We start from the raw sequence: 18,335 nt of genomic DNA, 5'->3' as shown, positions 1-18,335 counted from the left end.
CCCCTGACCTCCGAGAAGCCAGGTTCTGGGGCCATCAGCATCGGGGCAGGCACCTTGCACACCTCCTTTGTCTGGGGCCTCCGGCTCATGGAAGCCCAACTGTGGCATTCCCTACACAGGCCTTGGAGGCCCGAGAGGGTAAACGGTGCTCAGTCCTCTTTTAAAGAAGGCTCAGGAGCACACGATGCAGTTGAAAAATCGTTAAAACGGCAGAAAAGAATGGATTCTGGTGTTTAAAGGGATGGAAGTTTCAACCACGGGGACAATGCTTACCTATAGAATCCCCCCTCCTCACCATGGGGGACAAATGACCTTTCCTGCTACTGGGTCCCGCTGGGAAGGGGTCAGTGTAGCAATGATGCCCTGATGTGACGAGGGCGGGGGGGGGGGGGGGGGGTGGTGAAGGGCCGTGAGAGGGGGCAGGGGTCACAGAGGAACAGTGAAGGGGGGTTGAAGAGATTCAGAATGTTCTGGCAGTAATTTTTTTGTGAATCCTGTGACTTTGGGCAGAGCCAGCTCTGTTTCTGGCTTCCACTTTGGGGTGTATTTAGAGATTTACCCCCATGCCGTCACCCATGGGCCCATCCAGTCCTTCCCCTCAGGAGACATCAGCCCCAAGGATTCCCCCTTCTCCACTGGCCCTGGACTAAGCCCACCCAGGACTCCAGAGCGTGAGGCCAGCCCAGGGCCCTGTGAGCTGCAATACTAGGGCCCGGAAAACAACAGATGTTCGTTCAGCCTTCTCTGTGCCTGCCAGTATTCTAGCATTTTCGTTAAGAAGCCCACTTTGTACGTGGGACAGTCCTATGCAGTGAGTGCTGACATCTGTCGAGCAGGTACAGGCCCATTTTACAGATGAGGAAAGTAAGGCCCTGAGAGGCTAAGGGGGTGGCAGTGCCAGGACTTGGGGCAGCCTGGCCTCAGGGTCTGTGCGGGTACCCACCACCCACACCACCAGTGAGGAGGAGTTTGGTCCATCCGCCTCAAGCTTATGCGCCTGGCACTCCCATCGCACAATTTGCCTGTCAGAAGGACACACAGACAGGCCTTAGGGTACCTCAGAGGTTCCCCGAGGGCTGTGGGGACAGAAGCCATCATATTGGGCTAGCGGAGGAAGGGACAAAGGCCAGCCAGGAATCACATGGCCCCACCTTCTCCTGGAGAGCCTGGCTCTGGAATTTGCCTATATTTAGCAAGTGGCGGGGGAGGAGGCAGATAAGCAGAGTGGGGAGGGGGAGGGCCCCTTATATAGTGTCGGGGGACGGGTCCCCGCTCAGATCCTCTCTGAGGGGCCTGTGCCTGCTCGGTTCCTGGTGCAACCTCTCGAGATGCCGGAACCAGGGAAAAAGCCAGGTAGCTCCAGGCCCGGGGTAGGGGCTGAATGTGGGGCAGGGAGGGCAGGGGGCTCCACAACTGGGGGGCAGGCCTCGGGGCGAGTTCCTGACGGGGTTGATGAGGATGGGGCCTCTGAGCCCCAAAACAGGAGGACTGACCTCTGGGAGTTTTTTTGGACTCTCTGTTTCTCCTTCCCGTCCTTCTGATGAGAGCGAGGGTAAACCAGGGGCAGGGGCACAGAGGGGAGAGAGCCAATGCCGGAAGCCCCCAGGGCCGTCACCCCCTCTCGGGACGCAGGGGGCCGCCCTCCCTGCCCCACCCCCACCTCCTTCTGCAGCAAGGTTGGGCCTGGGCTTGCCTTTTGGGAAAAGGCTGCTGCAGGCTGGAGCCAGGGTGAGTCCAGACTCGAGCCAGGCTCACGAACGCTGCTGGACAACTCCCCACCCTCCTGAGTCTCAGTTTCCCCATCTATACAAGGAGAGGTTGGGTTGGTTCCTTCCCACCGTGAGATTCTCTGCACCCCTGTGGCCCCCACGTTGAGGTCATGCAGCCCCTCTGCTCTGGGAGAGGACGGTCAAGAGGCTGCTGGGCCTGGGCCAAGGGCAGAGAAAGTCACAGCCCAGAATCCTGGTCCTGGCCTGTGCTCTCACGGAGGTTGTTCAGGGCAGGGATCCAGCCCCCAGCCCCCTCCCAGGCCGGCTTTATCTCAGTTGCTGATTCTCAGCCTGAAGCCCTTGGAGGACAAATTTAGCCACACCCAAATAGGCACAGTATCCATCCCTTGCCAGTGGCCCTAGATTGTGGGGGCGGGGGACTGGGTTTCCCAGGGCAAGGAGGGTGGATATCCAGGGACACACCTAGCAAAACTCTGGTGTGGAGGTTAAGACCACAGCCCTGGGTCTCCTGCCTACCAGCTGTGTGATCTTGAGCAAGTCACTTAACCTCTCTGAGCCTCGGTGTCCTCGTCTGAGAAATGAGCATAATAACCACACCCCATCATGAGGGGATGCAGTCAAGTGTTTATCACCATATTTAATAAGAGGGGCTGCAGAGGTGGGGGGTGTGGGCAAGCCAGGGGCCCCTGCAGCCTCCATTGGCCCCTCAGTCTCAGCCTTCAGCAAGAAGCCACGGTCAGCGGAGGTGGCCGCTGGCAGCCCTGCCGTGTTCGAGGCCGAGACAGAGCGGGCAGGACTGAAGGTGCGCTGGCAGCGGGCGGGCAGTGACATCAGTGCCAGCGACAAGTACGGCCTGGCAGCTGAGGGCACACGGCACACGCTGACAGTGAGGGATGTGGGCCCTGCCGACCAGGGGTCCTACGCAGTCATCGCCGGCTCTTCCAAGGTCAAGTTTGACCTCAAGGTCATAGAGCCAGGTAAGAGCCGCGTCAGCCTTCCCTGAGGTTTGAGCTTCTGGGAACAGGGGCGGCCCCCACCACTCCAACACCCAGCGGGTAGGAGACATCGTCCCACTTTCTTGCTTTCTCTCTGGCTGTGCCCCTGCCAGGAGTGCCCGCGCCCCGTTCTCAGCAGGACCTCTCTGCGGGCCCCTGTGTGGCTCCTTGGCCTCCAGCCCTTTGGAGGTGGGGAAATTCACGGGTGCACCAGGTAGAACCTAGCCCTCCCGCTGGACCCACACACTCGGTGAACTTGGTGGGCTGAGTGCGCTGGCGGGGAAGCCCCAGGAGCTGTGGGTGTGGAGGGGGCCCTGGCCCGGCCTGGGGGGCTGGGCCTGGACCAGAGCTTGGGGGAGGAGGGGAAGGACGGCCTCAGAGCTCAGACCCACCGGGTCTGGCAGGCAGAGGAGAAGGCGAGATGAAGGCTGGAGGATGCTCTGCACGCTGTGCCGTGTTTAATGAGCTGCAAGGACTAGGGAGGGACCAGGGACAAGGGGAGGCTCTCTGGTGCGAAGCTGCTCCTCGATGCCCCCCATCCCACCCCATCCCCTGCAGATAAGACAGAACCTGTGCCAAGCCCTGCCCCCACCCCTGCCGAGGCTCCCGGAGCCCCCAGAGAAGCCCTGGCCTCAGCCACTGAGGCAGAAGGAGGCTCCCCAAGTCCTGAAGGTGAGTGGGGCTGGGCAGGGAGGGGCGAGGCCAGTGGTGGGGGTGTCCCAGGGCAGGTGTCAAAAGCGCATGTTCACAGGGTCAAGCTCAGCAGCCCCTGATGGCCCTGGGGCCCCCGACGATCCTATCGGCCTCTTTGTGATGAGGCCACAGGATGGCGAGGTGACCGTGGGTGAGTGTGGGGTTTCTGCATCCAGGAGGGCGTGGGGAGGGAGGCAGCAGGGCACCCCCAAACCCAGCCTGTCACCCCTCTCCTGCAGGCGGCAGCATCACCTTCTCAGCCCGTGTGGCCGGGGCCAGCCTCCTGAAACCACCGATGGTCAAGTGGTTCAAGGGCAAGTGGGTGGACCTGAGCAGTAAGGTGGGCCAGCACCTGCAGCTGCACGACAGCTATGACCGGGCCAGCAAGGTGAGGCCTGCAGGGCGCGGGAGCCCGGGGCCCTGGGGAGGCTCGGAGGACTTGCAGGACTGGGGGTGCTCGGAGGGCATGACAGTCTCAAGGGGTATAGTGAGGCTTGGAGGCCCAGGGAGGAAGGAAGGCTGGGGGATATCGTGGAGCATGGGGGGCACCAGCCTGAGGGCAGAAAGCCCCTGGATAGACGGGTATCAGATGTCAGGGTGCCTTCAATGACCGACCAGAACAATTCTTCATTCTACAGATGAAGAAACCAAAGCTTGAGAGGTTGTTGCAGGTCGAAGGTCACTCAGAGCCAGGCTGGGAATCTGGGCTTTGCCTCCCAGCCTCTGCTTCTTTCACTCTGGCACAGTTCTGGCCCAGGCAAGAGGGCCTCAGGCAGGGCAGGACTGACCTATTCAGTTGTGTGGGCTGTGCACTGCACAATAGTGCCTCATCTTAAGTGAATGCCATTTAACTTGGAGCCATCACAGATTTGTATTTTGTCACCACCCTGTGCCAGCAGATGGCAGTCATGTGTCTTGAGTAGGGGCTCCATTTTCTATTTACATACAACTGTATGGATTAACTAAACCCTGAGGGGTGAGAAGGTTGATGGCCATTAGCCACCATTAGGGGTGGAGGGCTTGTCTTCTGTCCCCGTCTCCCCCGACCCCTGACCCCTGACCCCCACAGGTCTACCTGTTTGAGCTGCACATCACAGACGCCCAGACCACCTTTGCCGGCGGCTACCGCTGTGAGGTGTCCACCAAGGACAAGTTTGACAGCTGCAATTTCAACCTCACCGTCCACGGTGAGGGGGCCCTGCGGTCTGTCCTGGGCTCGGGCCCCCCACGGGTCCTGTCCCCCGCGCCTGCCTCCATTTCCCAACACTGAGGAGGATGCCAGTCCTGGCCAGACAGCTGCTGACCACATGCCCAGTGCTGCTCCTGCAGGGGCGTGAAGAATCCCTGGAGGCTTCCGGGGCTGGGCCGGCGGGGCGGGTCTGATGGTCAAGTCCAGATCTTGTCTGGGGTCTTGGTCATCTGGGTGTCCTGGGCTCCTGGCAAAGGTGACCAGGAAAGGCGAGTTGGGAGATGAACCACCTCTAAGCGATTGGGGATGTAACCTGCCCACCTCCCTGGCACCTCAACCCCGGAAAGGCTCAGAATGTGGGGGCCTGGGGCAGACACCCACTCTCAAGAGGTTGCGGATGGGCAGGCCTGCGATGCGCGGAGATCCCAGGGCAGGACTTCTGGGACGGCCCCCTCTGAAGCCCCCTTCCCTCTCTCGTCCCCCTCTTTGAACTCAGAGGCCATTGGCCCCGGAGACCTGGACCTCCGATCAGCTTTCCGGCGCACGTAAGTGGCCATCTCTCCTCAGGGCCCGGGGAGGCCAGTGCTGGGGTCTGAGGCCCCTTGGGGTCAGGGCTGGGGGGATGTCGGGGGCTCAGGTCTGGGGGTGATGTGGGGGGTCAGGGCTGGGGGGACATGGGGAGCTCAGAGCTGGGGGTGATGTGCGGGGGTCAAGGCTGGGGAGTCACGGTTGGGGGTAATTTGGGAGTTCAGGGCTGGGGGTTATGGGGGGCAGAGCAGAGGTTGATGGGGCTGGGGGAGAGAAGCTCCCCGGGCAGGTGAGGAACCGGGTCTAACCCCCGCAGGAGCCTGGCTGGAGGTGGTCGGCGGATCAGGTACCCGGCCACCCCCGGCCCTTACCTCCCCTGTACACAGTCCCTGGGGGTCTGAGATGGGCAGGGAGCCCCCATCTGGCTAGAGTCCTTTCCTCTCACTCCACCCACCCACCCCCTCCCTGCTCCCAAGTCCCTTCTAGTCGGCTCCACTAGGAGGTCCCTGACTGGGGGTCCCTCTCCGTAGTGACAGCCACGAGGACGCTGGGACCCTGGACTTCAGCTCGCTGCTGAAGAAGAGGTGAGCCCCTGGGTAGCAGCTCTGGGGGCAGGTGGTGAGGCTGTTTCAAATCCCAGCACTGTGGTTTTTCAGCTGTGTGGCCCTGAGCAAGTCACTGCATCTCTCTGAGCCAGTTTCCTTGTCTGTCAAATGGGGCAATCCCGGTGTTGGAAAGAGTCAGAAGCTCTGCAGACATTGTGTCCTGTAGACCAATATCCTCACAGCGTCCCCCAAGACCAGCCCACACTTGGGTCTGTGATAGCTCACTCAGTAGGCTCCGGGGACCCAGAAGAAGCTGGGAGAGGGCCTCAGAGACCCAGGCATTGCCCACCCAGCCCAGCCCGACTGACTTGTGTCCTCTCTGTCCTCTCCCTCCCTCTCCTGGATCCTGCCAATGGTCGATGCTGCCGCGGCCCAGAGAGTAAGCATTGGGGTCGGGGGCTAGGGGCTCGGGGGCAGCAGGGCGCCGGCGGGGCCGTGCCCATCCCTGTCACGAGGCGTTGGTGAGAGACGGCGCTGGGATCAGACAGACCTCAGGGAGGACCCCCACTGACGGGGACAAGTCTCCGAGCCTCAGGCTCTCCTGACACCCGCCTGCCAGGCTCTGGAGCCATAAACGAGGCGACGTGCAGGGGCCCATTGGTGCCGTGTCCTGGAGGGGTGGGACAGGGAGGAGGAGGCAAGGGTCTTTGCGGGGAGGTGGCCCACGCTTCTAACGTGTCCACTGCCTTTCTGCCCCACCTCCTCCCCGGAGCAGCAGTTTACGGACCCGGCGGTGAGTGCCCCATGAGGCTCAGCACCCTGTCACTTCTGCCAGGAACATCCCCGGCCCTGACCCCCGTACTGACCTTGAGGCCCCTTGATCCCAGTACGGGCTCTGATCAATGAGTGCTCAAGCCACCCTGCCAGAAGGAAGGGGCAGAGGGCAGGGGTGGCGACCCCTCCTTGGTCCTGGGCCCCTCGAAGCCCCACCCCAGGGGCAGGGATGGGGCTGCAGTCCTGCCCTGGACCCCCTGGATCCCCTGAGGCCTCTTGGCACGGGCTGTGGGATACAGGGACTCGCGGCTGGAGGCCCCAGCCGAGGAGGACGTGTGGGAGATCCTGAGGCAGGCGCCCCCGTCGGAGTACGAGCGCATCGCCTTCCAGCACGGCATCACCGACCTGCGTGGCATGCTCAAGAGGCTCAAGGGCATGAGGCGTGACGAGAAGAAGAGCACAGGTTAGCCCTCCGCTTTGAGCCAGAGGAGAAGCACAGGTTAGACCCTGCCCCTCACATGCACAGAAAAAGAGCAGAGGCCAGTTTAGCCGGGAGACACCCAGGAAAGGAGAAGAGCCCAGGTTAGCCCCCCTCTCGTGTGGGGAAACACAGGAGTGCCCAGGTTAGCCCCTTTCCACACTGAAAAAGAGAAAGGCTCAGGCTAGCCCTTTCCCATCAAGGGGTTGACAGAGCGGATGTGAGCCCCTGGAATGTACACCAGGAAAGCGAGGTCCTCATCTGCCCACTTCGTGGGGGGCAGCCAGCAGGAGCAGGAAAACAGGGCTTGCTGTCAAAACAGAGTCCAGAGGTAGAGAAAGTCCATTCTTCCTATTACTGTTCTGCCAAGCTTCTGTCTTCCTGGAATCTCGTAACTGTATCCCTGAGTTGAGCAGGTGGACAGGACCCAAAGGAAGACAGGAGGACAAAGAGACAAGGAGGTGACAAGCACATAGGACAGACAGAGATAAACAAGCAGTCACAGCAGAGACATGGGGTGGAGGGGGCCAGGGAGGGGCTGGAGGGAGGCCCTGGGCCCTCATGCGGTCGTGGGGTTGGGGTGAGCCTCCTGCGACTGGGCTGGCCCCGGAGCAGGTGGCGGGTGGCAGGGGCTGAGGGGTGGCCTTCAGCCTTTCAGAAGAAGCTGGAGCCAGCCTACCAGGTGAGCAAGGGCCACAAGATCCGGCTGACCGTGGAGCTGGCCAACCCCGATGCCGAAGTCAAGTGGCTGAAGAACGGACAGGAGATCCAGATGAGCGGCAGGTGCGAGTGGGGCGGCGAGTGGGTGCTGGGAGCGCTGGGGATGTGGAGGGACCTCAGGGACCCTCCACCCCTGTCTCTCTGTCTCTCCCCATTCCTCTCGCCCTCTGGGTCTAATTTCCCATCTTTCTGGTTCTGCCCATCTCTGTTCCTCCCTCTTTTTCTCTCGGTCTCGCTTCCTCCCATCGGGGACGCTCCACTGTCCCCTCCTGTTCACAGCAAGTAAGTCCCAGCTCCTGGAAGGCTTGGAGTGGGGGGTGTTGGGGGTCCTGACAGGGGTTTGAGGGGCACCTGGGGTCCAGGAGGTGAGTCCACGGCTCTCCCGCCACTCCCCCACGGCCCCCGTCCAGGTACATCTTTGAGTCCATCGGCGCCAAGCGCACACTGACCATCAGCCAGTGTTCGCTGGCGGACGACGCGGCCTACCAGTGTGTGGTGGGCGGCGAGAAGTGCAGCACCGAGCTCTTCGTCAAAGGTGGGCCTGGGACCCCTGGAGCCTGGGAGCCTGGGACTGGAGGGCCCTAGAAGCGTGCGGCCGTCACACTCTTTCTGCCTTGACAGAGCCCCCCGTGCTGATCACGCGGCCCCTGGAGGACCAGCTGGTGATGGTGGGACAGCGGGTGGAGTTTGAGTGTGAGGTGTCTGAGGAGGGCGCCCAGGTCAAGTGGTGAGTGCCAGGGGCAGGGGGCAAGGGACAGGGCTGGGGGCCTGGGGGCACCCCCAGAGGAGCCCACGGCACTTGCTGCCCGCCCCCTGGCCAGGCTGAAGGACGGGGTGGAGCTGACCCGGGAGGAGACCTTCAAATATCGGTTCAAGAAGGACGGGCAGAGACACCACCTGATCATCAACGAAGCGACACTGGAGGACGCTGGGCACTACGCGCTGCACACCAGCGGCGGCCAGGCGCTGGCCGAGCTCATCGTGCAGGGTGAGGCCCACAGGGAAGGTTGGGGGAGCACACGAGGTTTCAGGAACTTGGATCCCCTCAGCCCCAGCCCCCCAGCCACACACGGGAATCAGGCAAACCCAGGATGGAGGCCTGAGTGACCTTGGGCAAGTCACGTTGACACCCTGAGCCTCACCTTTCTCGTCTGTAAAACGGGGATGCCGAGGTGGCCACTGCAGAGGGTGTGGGAGGATCACATGGGCCTGGTTAGCAACACCCCCCACACACACTTGAGGTTCCTGGTGTACACTCCACCATCCCATGCACACACGCATCACATCATGCACGCATGCATGCATTGTTTTCGCATGCCCATGTGATCTCCACAGGGATTCATGCCCACACCCACACACACCCTCCCGAGCTCACTGGCTCTGCCCTGCCCCCCAGAGAAAAAGCTGGAGGTGTACCAGAGCATCGCGGACTTGACGGTGGGTGCAAAGGACCAGGCTGTGTTCAAGTGTGAGGTGTCGGACGAGAACGTGCGGGGCGTGTGGCTGAAGAACGGGAAAGAGCTAGTGCCCGACAGCCGCATAAAGGTGTCCCACATCGGGCGGTGAGTGTGCGGGGCTTGGCCCCCACGCAGATGGGGACAGGAGGATGGGACAGGCAGAGACAGATGGAGAGACAGACATCACACAGAGAGACAGAGACACAGACACACAGAGAGACAGAGGGAGAACAGAGATAGACACACAGAGAGACAGACGCAGAGGGAGAGAGAGCCACAGACTGAGAGACACACACAGAGAGACAGAGAGAGAAACAGAGAGAGACATACAGAAGGACAGACACGGAGAGGGACACAGACTGAGACAGACATACAGAGAGACAGAATGAGAAACAGAGAGATAGAGACTGAGATAGAGCACACAGAGACACAGAGACAGAGAGCCACAGACTGAGGCAGACACACAGAGAGACAGAGACAGAGATGGACAGACAGAAATGGACAGACAGAGATGGACAGGAAGAAACAGACGTGCACACAGAACAGGACAGAGACCGAAATAGAGAGAAAGAAAAAGAGATACATAGAGAGAGACAGAGACAGAGAGATACGGAGAGACAGAAGCATACAGAGAAGGAGAGTTCATCAGAGACAGAGAAGGATGGGGAGAGAGAGACGAAGGAGAAGCAATGAGAGGGACAGGCAGGCGGGGAGCCCCCCGGCCCCCCAGCCCCGACACTCGTGCCCACGGCGGGGCAGGAGGCCATGGGGAGGCCAGCTCCCGCCAGGGGCCCTCACGCTCCCCCACTCTCTTACTCACGCCCTGGGCATCTGGGTTGCCCCGTGCTGGGCCCAAGGTCACAGAGATTAATGAGACCAGCTCCTGCCAGTCTCCAAGGGCCCCGCCAAGGGGACACCTCTACACTGCCGACCTCTGCAAACATGTGAGGGAGCTGGCAATTCAAAAACAGAGAAAGAAAGCATTTAAAACACCACAACACCAGTGAGCCAGGATGGGGCGAGGGCCCCTGGAGCCCTGATTAGGGTGAGGCTAGGGATGTGGGGTCCAAGGGGGTCCCCTGAGCCACCGCTGCCCTGCAGGGTCCACAAACTGACCATTGACGACGTCACGCCTGCGGACGAGGCTGACTACAGCTTTGTGCCTGAGGGCTTTGCCAGCAACCTGTCGGCCAAGCTCCATTTCATGGGTGAGCCGGCGCCCAGGGTAGGGGGGAGACCCTGTCCCTGGCCTTTGCCCTGGAGCCACTTGCTCTTCCTTCTCTCGCAGAGGTGAAGATCGACTTCGTGCCCAGGCAGGGTGAGTCTTGGGGTCCCTGTGTGCCGCCTGCCCGCACCCCACCCTCGTGTGTCTCCCCTCTATTCACACACAGAGGGAAGAGCAAGGACCCTGAAGTGGGGCCCCTGAGACTCAGCCCTAGTTCCGCCACTTGTGACCAGGGGCCAACCACAGTCTCTCTGAGCCTCAGTTTTCTCATCTCTAAAGTGGGAATCGTGAGTGCCTCCTCCATGGGGTGGTAAGAAAAACGAGATGGGATGCTGTATGAGCTATCAAATGGCGTCACAGACATGAGATCTTATTATATCTTTTCTGCTTTTAGAAGTCTCTCTCCTGCTTTTAGATTAAACTTGAATCAGGCATTTTAGGATCCTAATTTCAGGAGAGTATCCAGGCTGTGGCAGGCTCTAGGTCAGTGCTTTCCAAACTGAGTTCACTTAATAGGCTACTCCACTTAAAAAGGGTTCCGTAGTGAAATAAGTTTGGGAAACACCACACACTTGCTCCACCTCTGGTTGATTCAGCAGGTGTGTTGGTACATTAAAGGCTCTGGGAAATCCCATGGTAAAGAAACGTGCTTAACTTTGTTTAAGCCAGGGCTTCCTAGTTTATTTGGCTGTGAAACCTTCTCTTCTTTTTTCTGGCAGGACATTGGTGTTCCTCCAAACACAGTTTGAGAAATGCTACACTAGGCAACTTGGTGTTACAAACCTCCCTGGGAACTTCTGGCGTCATAAGAATGTTCTAGATCTTGATTGGGTGGTGGTTACCCAGGCGTATACATTGTCAAAAGTCAAAACTCATTTGAGTATACAAAGCTGTATACTCAAATCTTGTCATTTTATTGTGTGTAAGTTATACCTCAAGAAAATTGCTTTAAAAAACAACCACCAACCAGGAGCACATGCTCCTTCCAGGTTCTCCCTCTTTCATGGGCCTTGGGCCCCTTCTCCTTTCTCTGACCTATGCCATCTCCCCCCAGAACCTCCCAAGATCCACCTGGACTGCCCGGGCCGCGTGCCGGACACCATCGTGGTTGTGGCTGGCAACAAGCTACGCCTGGACGTCCCCATCTCCGGGGACCCTGCTCCCACTGTGATCTGGCAGAAGACCATCACACAGGTGCTGTGGTTCCCTCCTCCACTTCCCCATTTTTAAAATGGGCACGTGGGATCAGATGAGTGCTGGGACCTGCCCCCACACCAGCCCAGCCCACATGGGCACGCCCTACAGCGGGCCACCGACTGGGAGCACAGAGGCTCAGCTGGCCGGGAGGCGGGCGTGGTGGGCGGTAGATGGCCACTGGGCAGGGATCCTCTCCAGGCTGAGTCAGCCCGTCTTCCCCTACTTGCCTCCTGCTCTGTTTCCAGGGGAATAAGGTCCCCGCTGGGCCAGCCCCCGATGCCCCAGGGGATGCAGGCGCCAGTGACGAGTGGGTGTTTGACAAGAAGGTGAGTGAGGGAGAAAGTGGGACGTGGTTTGTTTACCCTCATTTTCTGCCCACACGGTATCCACCCTTGGGCGAGGCAGATGTCCATCTTAAGAAGGTGCCCTATCTAGCCAGGTGTGCTCCCGCCCCAGGCAGGGTCTCCACGGAGCCCTCATGTCTCATGATGTCAGGTACCCTCGACATCGCCAGGAAGCCCTTGAGACTGGGCCACTCCCTGGCCCCCGTGTTCCCGAGCCGACCTTGACTTCGTGCTTCCTCCTTTCCAGGGCCGGGGTTTCCCTGGCACTTTTCAGTAAGAGGAGCGCCTCCTTTCCGCTCCTCCTCCTCCGTGCACCATTGATCCTTCTACCCACATGAAGTCTTGCAGGATCCTCGTGATAGCTCCATGAGGTCGTGTTATTCCCATTTGGCAGATAGGGAAACTGAGGTACAGAGAGGATAGGTGATTGCCTAAAGTTCTATCACAAAGCTGGAGCTGGGGCCTGAGGCCCTTGCCCATGGCAGGTGCTAGACGAAGGGTTTGGGACTAGGTGCTCACATGGGCGCAGTTTCCTCTCAGACTGCATCTCCCCCATGGACCCTGCACTGAGCTCTGTTCCCATCTCAGGGCTATTGGCTGTCACAGAAGCTGCAGAAACCTCTGGGGTCTGACCTGGGCTCTTCCCCCCAACTTCCCCTCCCCTCCAGCTGCTGTGTGAGACCGAGGGCCGGGTCCGAGTGGAGACCACCAAGGACCGCAGCGTCTTCACCCTCGAGGGGGCAGAGAAGGAAGATGAGGGTGTCTACATCGTCACGGTGAAGAACCCTGTGGGTGAAGACCAGGTCAACCTCACAGTCAAGGTCATCGGTGAGGCCAGCCAGGGTCCAGGCAGGGAAGACAGGGGCAATGAGGGTGGGCCCATCCATTAACTCATTTAGTCACTCAATAAACCTTGCGGGGCATGCTCTTGGATCCATGGAGAGGATTAGGGCTGGGACATGGGTGAATATGGGCAGTGGGGAGCCATAAAGACTTGATCACAAGCTGCTGACATGATGAGAACCGCATCCTAGAAATGGCTCTGGGGGTGGTGAGGGAATGAGCAACAACCTTGGCCTGGGCCCGGGCAGGGCTGATGTGGGTCTGCCCCCCACAGATGTGCCGGATGCCCCCGCGGCTCCCAAGATCAGCAACGTGGGCGAGGACTCCTGCACGGTGCAGTGGGAGCCGCCTGCCTATGATGGCGGGCAGCCAATCCTGGGTGAGTCGGGGGCACAGGAGACAGAGCCGAGGGCAGCGGGGGAGGTGGGGTGCCGGACCCCAGACCAGAGCTCCTGCCTCCCCGGTGTCAGGCTACATCCTAGAGCGCAAGAAGAAGAAGAGCTACCGGTGGATGCGGCTGAACTTCGACCTGCTGCGGGAGCTGAGCCTGGAGGCGAAGCGAATGATTGAGGGTGTGGTGTATGAGATGCGCGTCTACGCAGTCAACGCCATCGGCATGTCCAGGCCCAGCCCTGCCTCCCAGCCCTTCATGCCTATCGGTGAGCCTGCCCCGCCTGGCACTGCCCCCATGCCATCCCCACCAGTCAAGGGGCCCCAGGAATAGCAGCTGCTCCGTGGGTGGCCACTACACTAGGCATTCACATCCCTGGTCTTCTTTAATCCACATTCAAGGATTAATCCTCTTCATCTCACAGATGAAGAAAGTGAGGCTCCGAGAGGTTACATGACTTGCTCAAGGTCACCCAGCTGGTACAGGGTGGGGCTGAAACTCACACCACTCTGCCCCTTGGTTCACCTCTCCAGCCTGTTTCCACAACTATCCAATGGGGATCCCGAAATATCAACTTCACAGAACTGTTGTTAGGATGAAATGAGATAACGTGGGCAGAGCACCTGGCAGCCAGCAGGTGCTCAATAAATGTTAAGTGTCGCCTGTCTCCACTCTCTGCAACCAGAGTTTGTCATATGTGGAACAGGGTGAGGGCCATGGGTGCCTGAGGGTCTGAGGGGCATCTCTGTGGATAGGGCCCTGGACCAGGAGAGCGGGTTTGCCGAGCCAGCTCCTTTGTCCCCAAGAGGGCCATCTGGAGTCATCGTCCCTCCTTCGAGCCTCAGTTTCCTCATCCATATGATGGGGTTGAGAGGGTAGAACAGCTGCCGAGGGGGTAGCAGGCTCGCAAGGAGGCCTGTCTTACAGGAAGTGTGAGTCTGCGGCAGGGGCAGACACAGGGACGGGGTGGGGGGTGGGGTGGCAGGAAGGCGGTGCCTGTGAGGAGGAGGGTTCAGGCCCCTCTCTTTAGGGACCGACTTCCAGATTGCTCACCTAATCATACAGTGAGAGCCAGGAAATGCCTGTGTTTTAGGCTAGTTTCTCCTTAAATTACATTTATAGCATTACCCGCACCATCCGACAGCAGTGGCTCCTTCTAAGCGTGTTTGTGATCTTTTGGGTACCTTTTCCTATCCAGATCCCTCTTTAGTAACTGCTGTTTGTTTTTAAGCCTGTCTAGAGGCGTGTCTTTTGATGGAGCTGAAATACTTCTTAAAGTGCTTGAAAGCCAGTCGGACGGCAGCTCCTCCGTGCGGCACTGGCAGGCGGCTGGGGGTCTGGGTCATGGTCCCGCAGCGTCCCCGGCTGGGGTGGGCTCCCTCAGACCCCTCTCTGACCTCCCCTCCACCCAGGCCCCCCCAGCGAGCCCACCCACCTGGCGGTGGAGGACGTCTCAGACACCACGGTCTCCCTCAAGTGGCGGCCCCCAGAGCGCGTGGGAGCTGGGGGCCTGGACGGCTACAGTGTGGAGTACTGCCGCGAGGGTGGTAAGCACCCCTGTACAGCCCGCCCCCCACTGGCCCCTGGCCACGTGCCTGCCACCTGCTAGGCCCCTCTCTGCAGTGGAGGCCCCGACAGCTACCAGAGATGGGGTAGCACGAGGGGTGTGATGTTGATGCTGCCCGTGGCCTCACCTCCCCGCCCCCAGGCTCCGAGTGGGTAGCTGCCCTGCAGGGGCTGACGGAGCACACATCACTGCTGGTGAAGGATCTGCCCACAGGAGCCCGGCTGCTCTTCCGCGTGCGGGCACACAATGTGGCGGGGCCTGGGGCCCCTGTAACCACCAAGGAGCCTGTGACGGTGCAGGAGATTCTGCGTGAGTGCCCCTCGCACAGTCACGAGAGCTGCCACTGACGCCCTGGCCCTTGGGGGCCAGTGGAGGTGGGGACAGTCAGGGAGACCCTACTAGGGGGAGGGGCTAAACGCAGGGTGCGACAGGAGGGGCCGGAGCCATTATCCATGTCCCAGACTCAGGGCAAACGTGCCGAGAGAGCCCTCTCGGCTTTTCCACTCAACCCCCAGTTCTGGAAAAGAGAAAAGGTAGGTCATTATAGCATCGTCTTCGAGCTCTGTTCTATGAGTCTCTCAGCCCCAACAGGTAGGTACTGTCCCTGTGCCCAGGACTGAGCAGTGAGGCCACTCAGGGTCAGCTTGGCCCATCTGGATCCCATTCCTTAATTCCCAACAAACATCAATGGTGTAGTTGGTTCTCAAAGTGGAAGGAGGCAGCAAACTGGGGTGGAAACATCAAGAGGAATAGAGTACAACTGCCTAGATTTGCATCTTGGCCTGTGACTGACTAGCTGTGTGACCTCAAACAAGTTGCTCACCCTCTCTAATGCCTGCCTTTTGTGGCAGTGTGGTGAGGCTCAGGTGGAAGCAGGAGCTTTGCAAACCATTTGGGGCTGGGGTTAGGGTGAGCTAAAGGAGGGGAGGGCCCAGGAGGCAGCATGTGTCTTAGCTGCAGCTCTCTGGGCCCTGCCACAAGAGGGACAGGAGCTGGGTGCTCCTCAGGCCTGGGGCGGTGGTGAGGCCTCGCTGAGCTGCCCACTGTACTCACAGAGCGGCCCCGGCTCCAGCTGCCCAGGCACCTGCGCCAGACCATCCACAGGAGGGTTGGGGAGCCCGTGAACCTCCTGATTCCCTTCCAGGTAGGCCCGGCCCCCTTCCCGGCCCCGGCATGTTGTCTATGCCTAGCTGATGGATGTGTCTCAGAGCTGACCAGGCATGAGGCTGGGGTAGTGGCCGGCCCTCAGGGAGACCCAGGCTTGTGGGTGAGCTGTCCTTCCCTACAGGGCAGGCCCCGGCCTCAGGTGACCTGGACCAAGGAGGGGCAGCCCCTGGCAGGCGAGGACGTGAGCATCCGCAACAGCCCCACAGACACCATCCTGTTCATCCGGGCCGCACGCCGCACCCACTCGGGCACCTACCAGGTGACGCTACGCATTGAGAACATGGAGGATGAGGCCACGCTGGTCCTGCAGATTGTTGGTACGTGGCACTGGGCCTCCCGCTGGGCCCGCTCACTCCTAGTCCCGGAGCTAGGATGCCAGGGCCCTGGGCCAAGCCTGGGGACCAGCCCAGAGCTTCATCCCTTATGGTCCTGGGCCCCTCCTCTGGGTTGCCCAGGGTCCTGCTGAAGACAGCAGGCCAGGTCCAGGCCGGCAGGCTGAGGGGCCCTGCAGCCCAGCGTCCCCTGCTGTCACTCCGTATCAGGAGGCTGGTGTTCCAACTGGTCTACCTCCTGCAGACAAGCCAAGTCCCCCCCAGGACATCCGGGTCGCTGAGGCGTGGGGTTTCAACGTGGCTCTGGAGTGGAAGCCACCCCAAGATGATGGCAACACAGAGATCTGGGGTTACACAGTCCAGAAAGCGGACAAGAAGACCATGGTGAGCCTGGGGCCCCGGCCCTGCCCTGCCACCGACACCCTCCCCAGGGCCAGGCAGACCTGGGCCTCAGCTGCCCCTCCCTGTCCTTAGGTTGGACCTGCCTCTTATCCTCCTTCTCTGGTCTGGGTCCCTCCACAGTTGAGGTGCAGATACCAGGGGAACCCAGGAGAAGCCCCTGGCAGGGAGTAGGGCCTGGCCCCCAGAGACCCCTCCCTCTCCTCCACACCCCCAGGAGTGGTTCACCGTCTTGGAGCATTACCGCCGCACCCACTGCGTGGTGTCAGAACTCATCATCGGCAACGGCTACTACTTCCGGGTCTTCAGCCATAACATGGTGGGCCCCAGTGACAAAGCCGCCACTACCAAGGAGCCTGTCTTTATCCCTAAAGCAGGTGCTGTACCCTCACTTGCACTCCAGGGGCGGAGCTGGGGCATGGAGGCAGTGCGGGCAGGGAGGGTGGCGCTCTAGGTACAAAGCCCTGTCACCCACAGGCATCACATATGAGTCTCCCAGCTACAAGGCCCTGGACTTCTTGGAGGCCCCAAGCTTCACCCGCCCCCTGGTGAACCGCTCGGTCATCGCCGGCTACAACGCTACCCTCTCCTGTGCTGTCCGGGGTAGCCCCAAGGTAGGCAACTTGGGGCCCTGGTCCAGGCTGACCCAGGAGGCGGGGCTCAGAGGCTCCCACCTGGAGCAGTCTCTCTCCTGCCTGTCTCCTGCTTTCTCTCCCCTCTGGGGGTCAGGGCCAGGTTCCTCTCCCTAAACACGGCCTCAGCCCTCTCCCCTGGCCGCCTGTTAATTCCCAGCCTTGCACGTAGTTTGAGACTCCACTGGGAGCCCCCAAAGTAGAAACACAAACATCCATCTCCCTAGGTTCCGGCCGGGTGCCCTCTCAACCTGAGACGGTCTCGCTCCCTCCCATTACCTGTTTTACAGCCCAACATTTCCTGGTTCAAGAACGGCCTGGACCTGCGAGACGACGCCCGCTTCCGCACGTTCAGCAAACAGGGGGTGCTGACCCTGGAGATCAGAAAGCCCTGCCCCTTTGATGGGGGCATCTATGTTTGCAGGGCCACCAACTTACAAGGCGAGGCACAGTGCGAGTGCCGCCTGGAGGTGCGAGGTGAGGAGCCCACTGGGCCAGGGCCTGGGGTGGAGGAGGAGGCAGGACATCTGCGGGGACTCTGGCTGAATGAGTAACGACCGTCACGTCCAGACGGGTTCTGGCTTCTGGGCTCTGCTGCCAGAGCTGCTCCCCCAAGCCTTCTAGAAGGCTGGCAGGACACACGTGGCATGGCCTCCTTCTCTCCTGCAGTGCCTCAGTGACTGGGCTGGCTCCCTGGGGATGGCCAGGTATGTACTCCAGACCACCCCGACACCCAGGGCCCCAATCAGAAGCTGAGCCTTGCTCCAGGGCAGCCATCAGGAAACGAGGGAGCAGGCAGCTCTTAGCAAGGTGTCAACCCAATCCACTCACAAGGGAACCTGTGTCACAGGTGCACCCGGATGCCAGCCCGTGTGCCAGGAGCCTGGCAAGAAGCTGGACAGGCCGCCTTCCTGCTGTTGGATGTGTGTGTGCTATGGCAGCGTAGCTATGGGGAGGAGGCCTGGGGGATCTGAGCAGACTCAGCTGTCAGAGCTCCCGCTGGAAGCTCTTGGATCTGTGGGGCAAAAAGGGGGTGGGCTCAGGAAATGGCGGTTGGGGACAGGCCTTCCTGGCCTGCCGTGTCTTCTCAGCATGGAAGGGCAATAAAGATCCGTGCAGTCACACAGAA

The 18,335-nt window shown here is 60.4% G+C and overlaps 1 protein-coding gene across 1 annotated transcript; it reads left to right on the top strand.

The window, feature by feature from the left end:
* The first annotated feature begins 1,247 nt into the window (after positions 1-1,247).
* MYBPC3 (myosin binding protein C3) lies at positions 1,248-18,335 on the top strand. The gene is made up of 35 exons (XM_046642777.1): positions 1,248-1,353; positions 2,441-2,707; positions 3,284-3,397; positions 3,477-3,569; positions 3,658-3,806; positions 4,488-4,605; positions 5,104-5,152; positions 5,452-5,481; positions 5,666-5,719; positions 6,117-6,119; positions 6,456-6,473; positions 6,754-6,917; positions 7,583-7,715; positions 7,932-7,934; positions 8,063-8,187; positions 8,274-8,379; positions 8,474-8,640; positions 9,049-9,214; positions 10,211-10,317; positions 10,398-10,427; positions 11,389-11,528; positions 11,777-11,857; positions 12,544-12,703; positions 12,993-13,097; positions 13,189-13,377; positions 14,522-14,656; positions 14,818-14,985; positions 15,732-15,820; positions 15,965-16,160; positions 16,420-16,559; positions 16,792-16,951; positions 17,052-17,188; positions 17,497-17,683; positions 17,876-17,913; positions 18,057-18,335. Exons 1-34 carry the CDS (start codon positions 1,329-1,331, stop codon positions 17,884-17,886), a joined length of 3,819 nt encoding a protein of 1,272 aa, XP_046498733.1. The 5' UTR covers positions 1,248-1,328; the 3' UTR covers positions 17,887-17,913; positions 18,057-18,335.

This window comes from Equus quagga, chromosome 17, assembly GCF_021613505.1.
Source record: "Equus quagga isolate Etosha38 chromosome 17, UCLA_HA_Equagga_1.0, whole genome shotgun sequence".
NCBI lineage: Eukaryota > Metazoa > Chordata > Mammalia > Perissodactyla > Equidae > Equus > Equus quagga.
The sequence above is the reverse complement of the archived record's forward strand: the minus strand, read 5'-3'. Positions and strand labels throughout refer to the sequence as shown.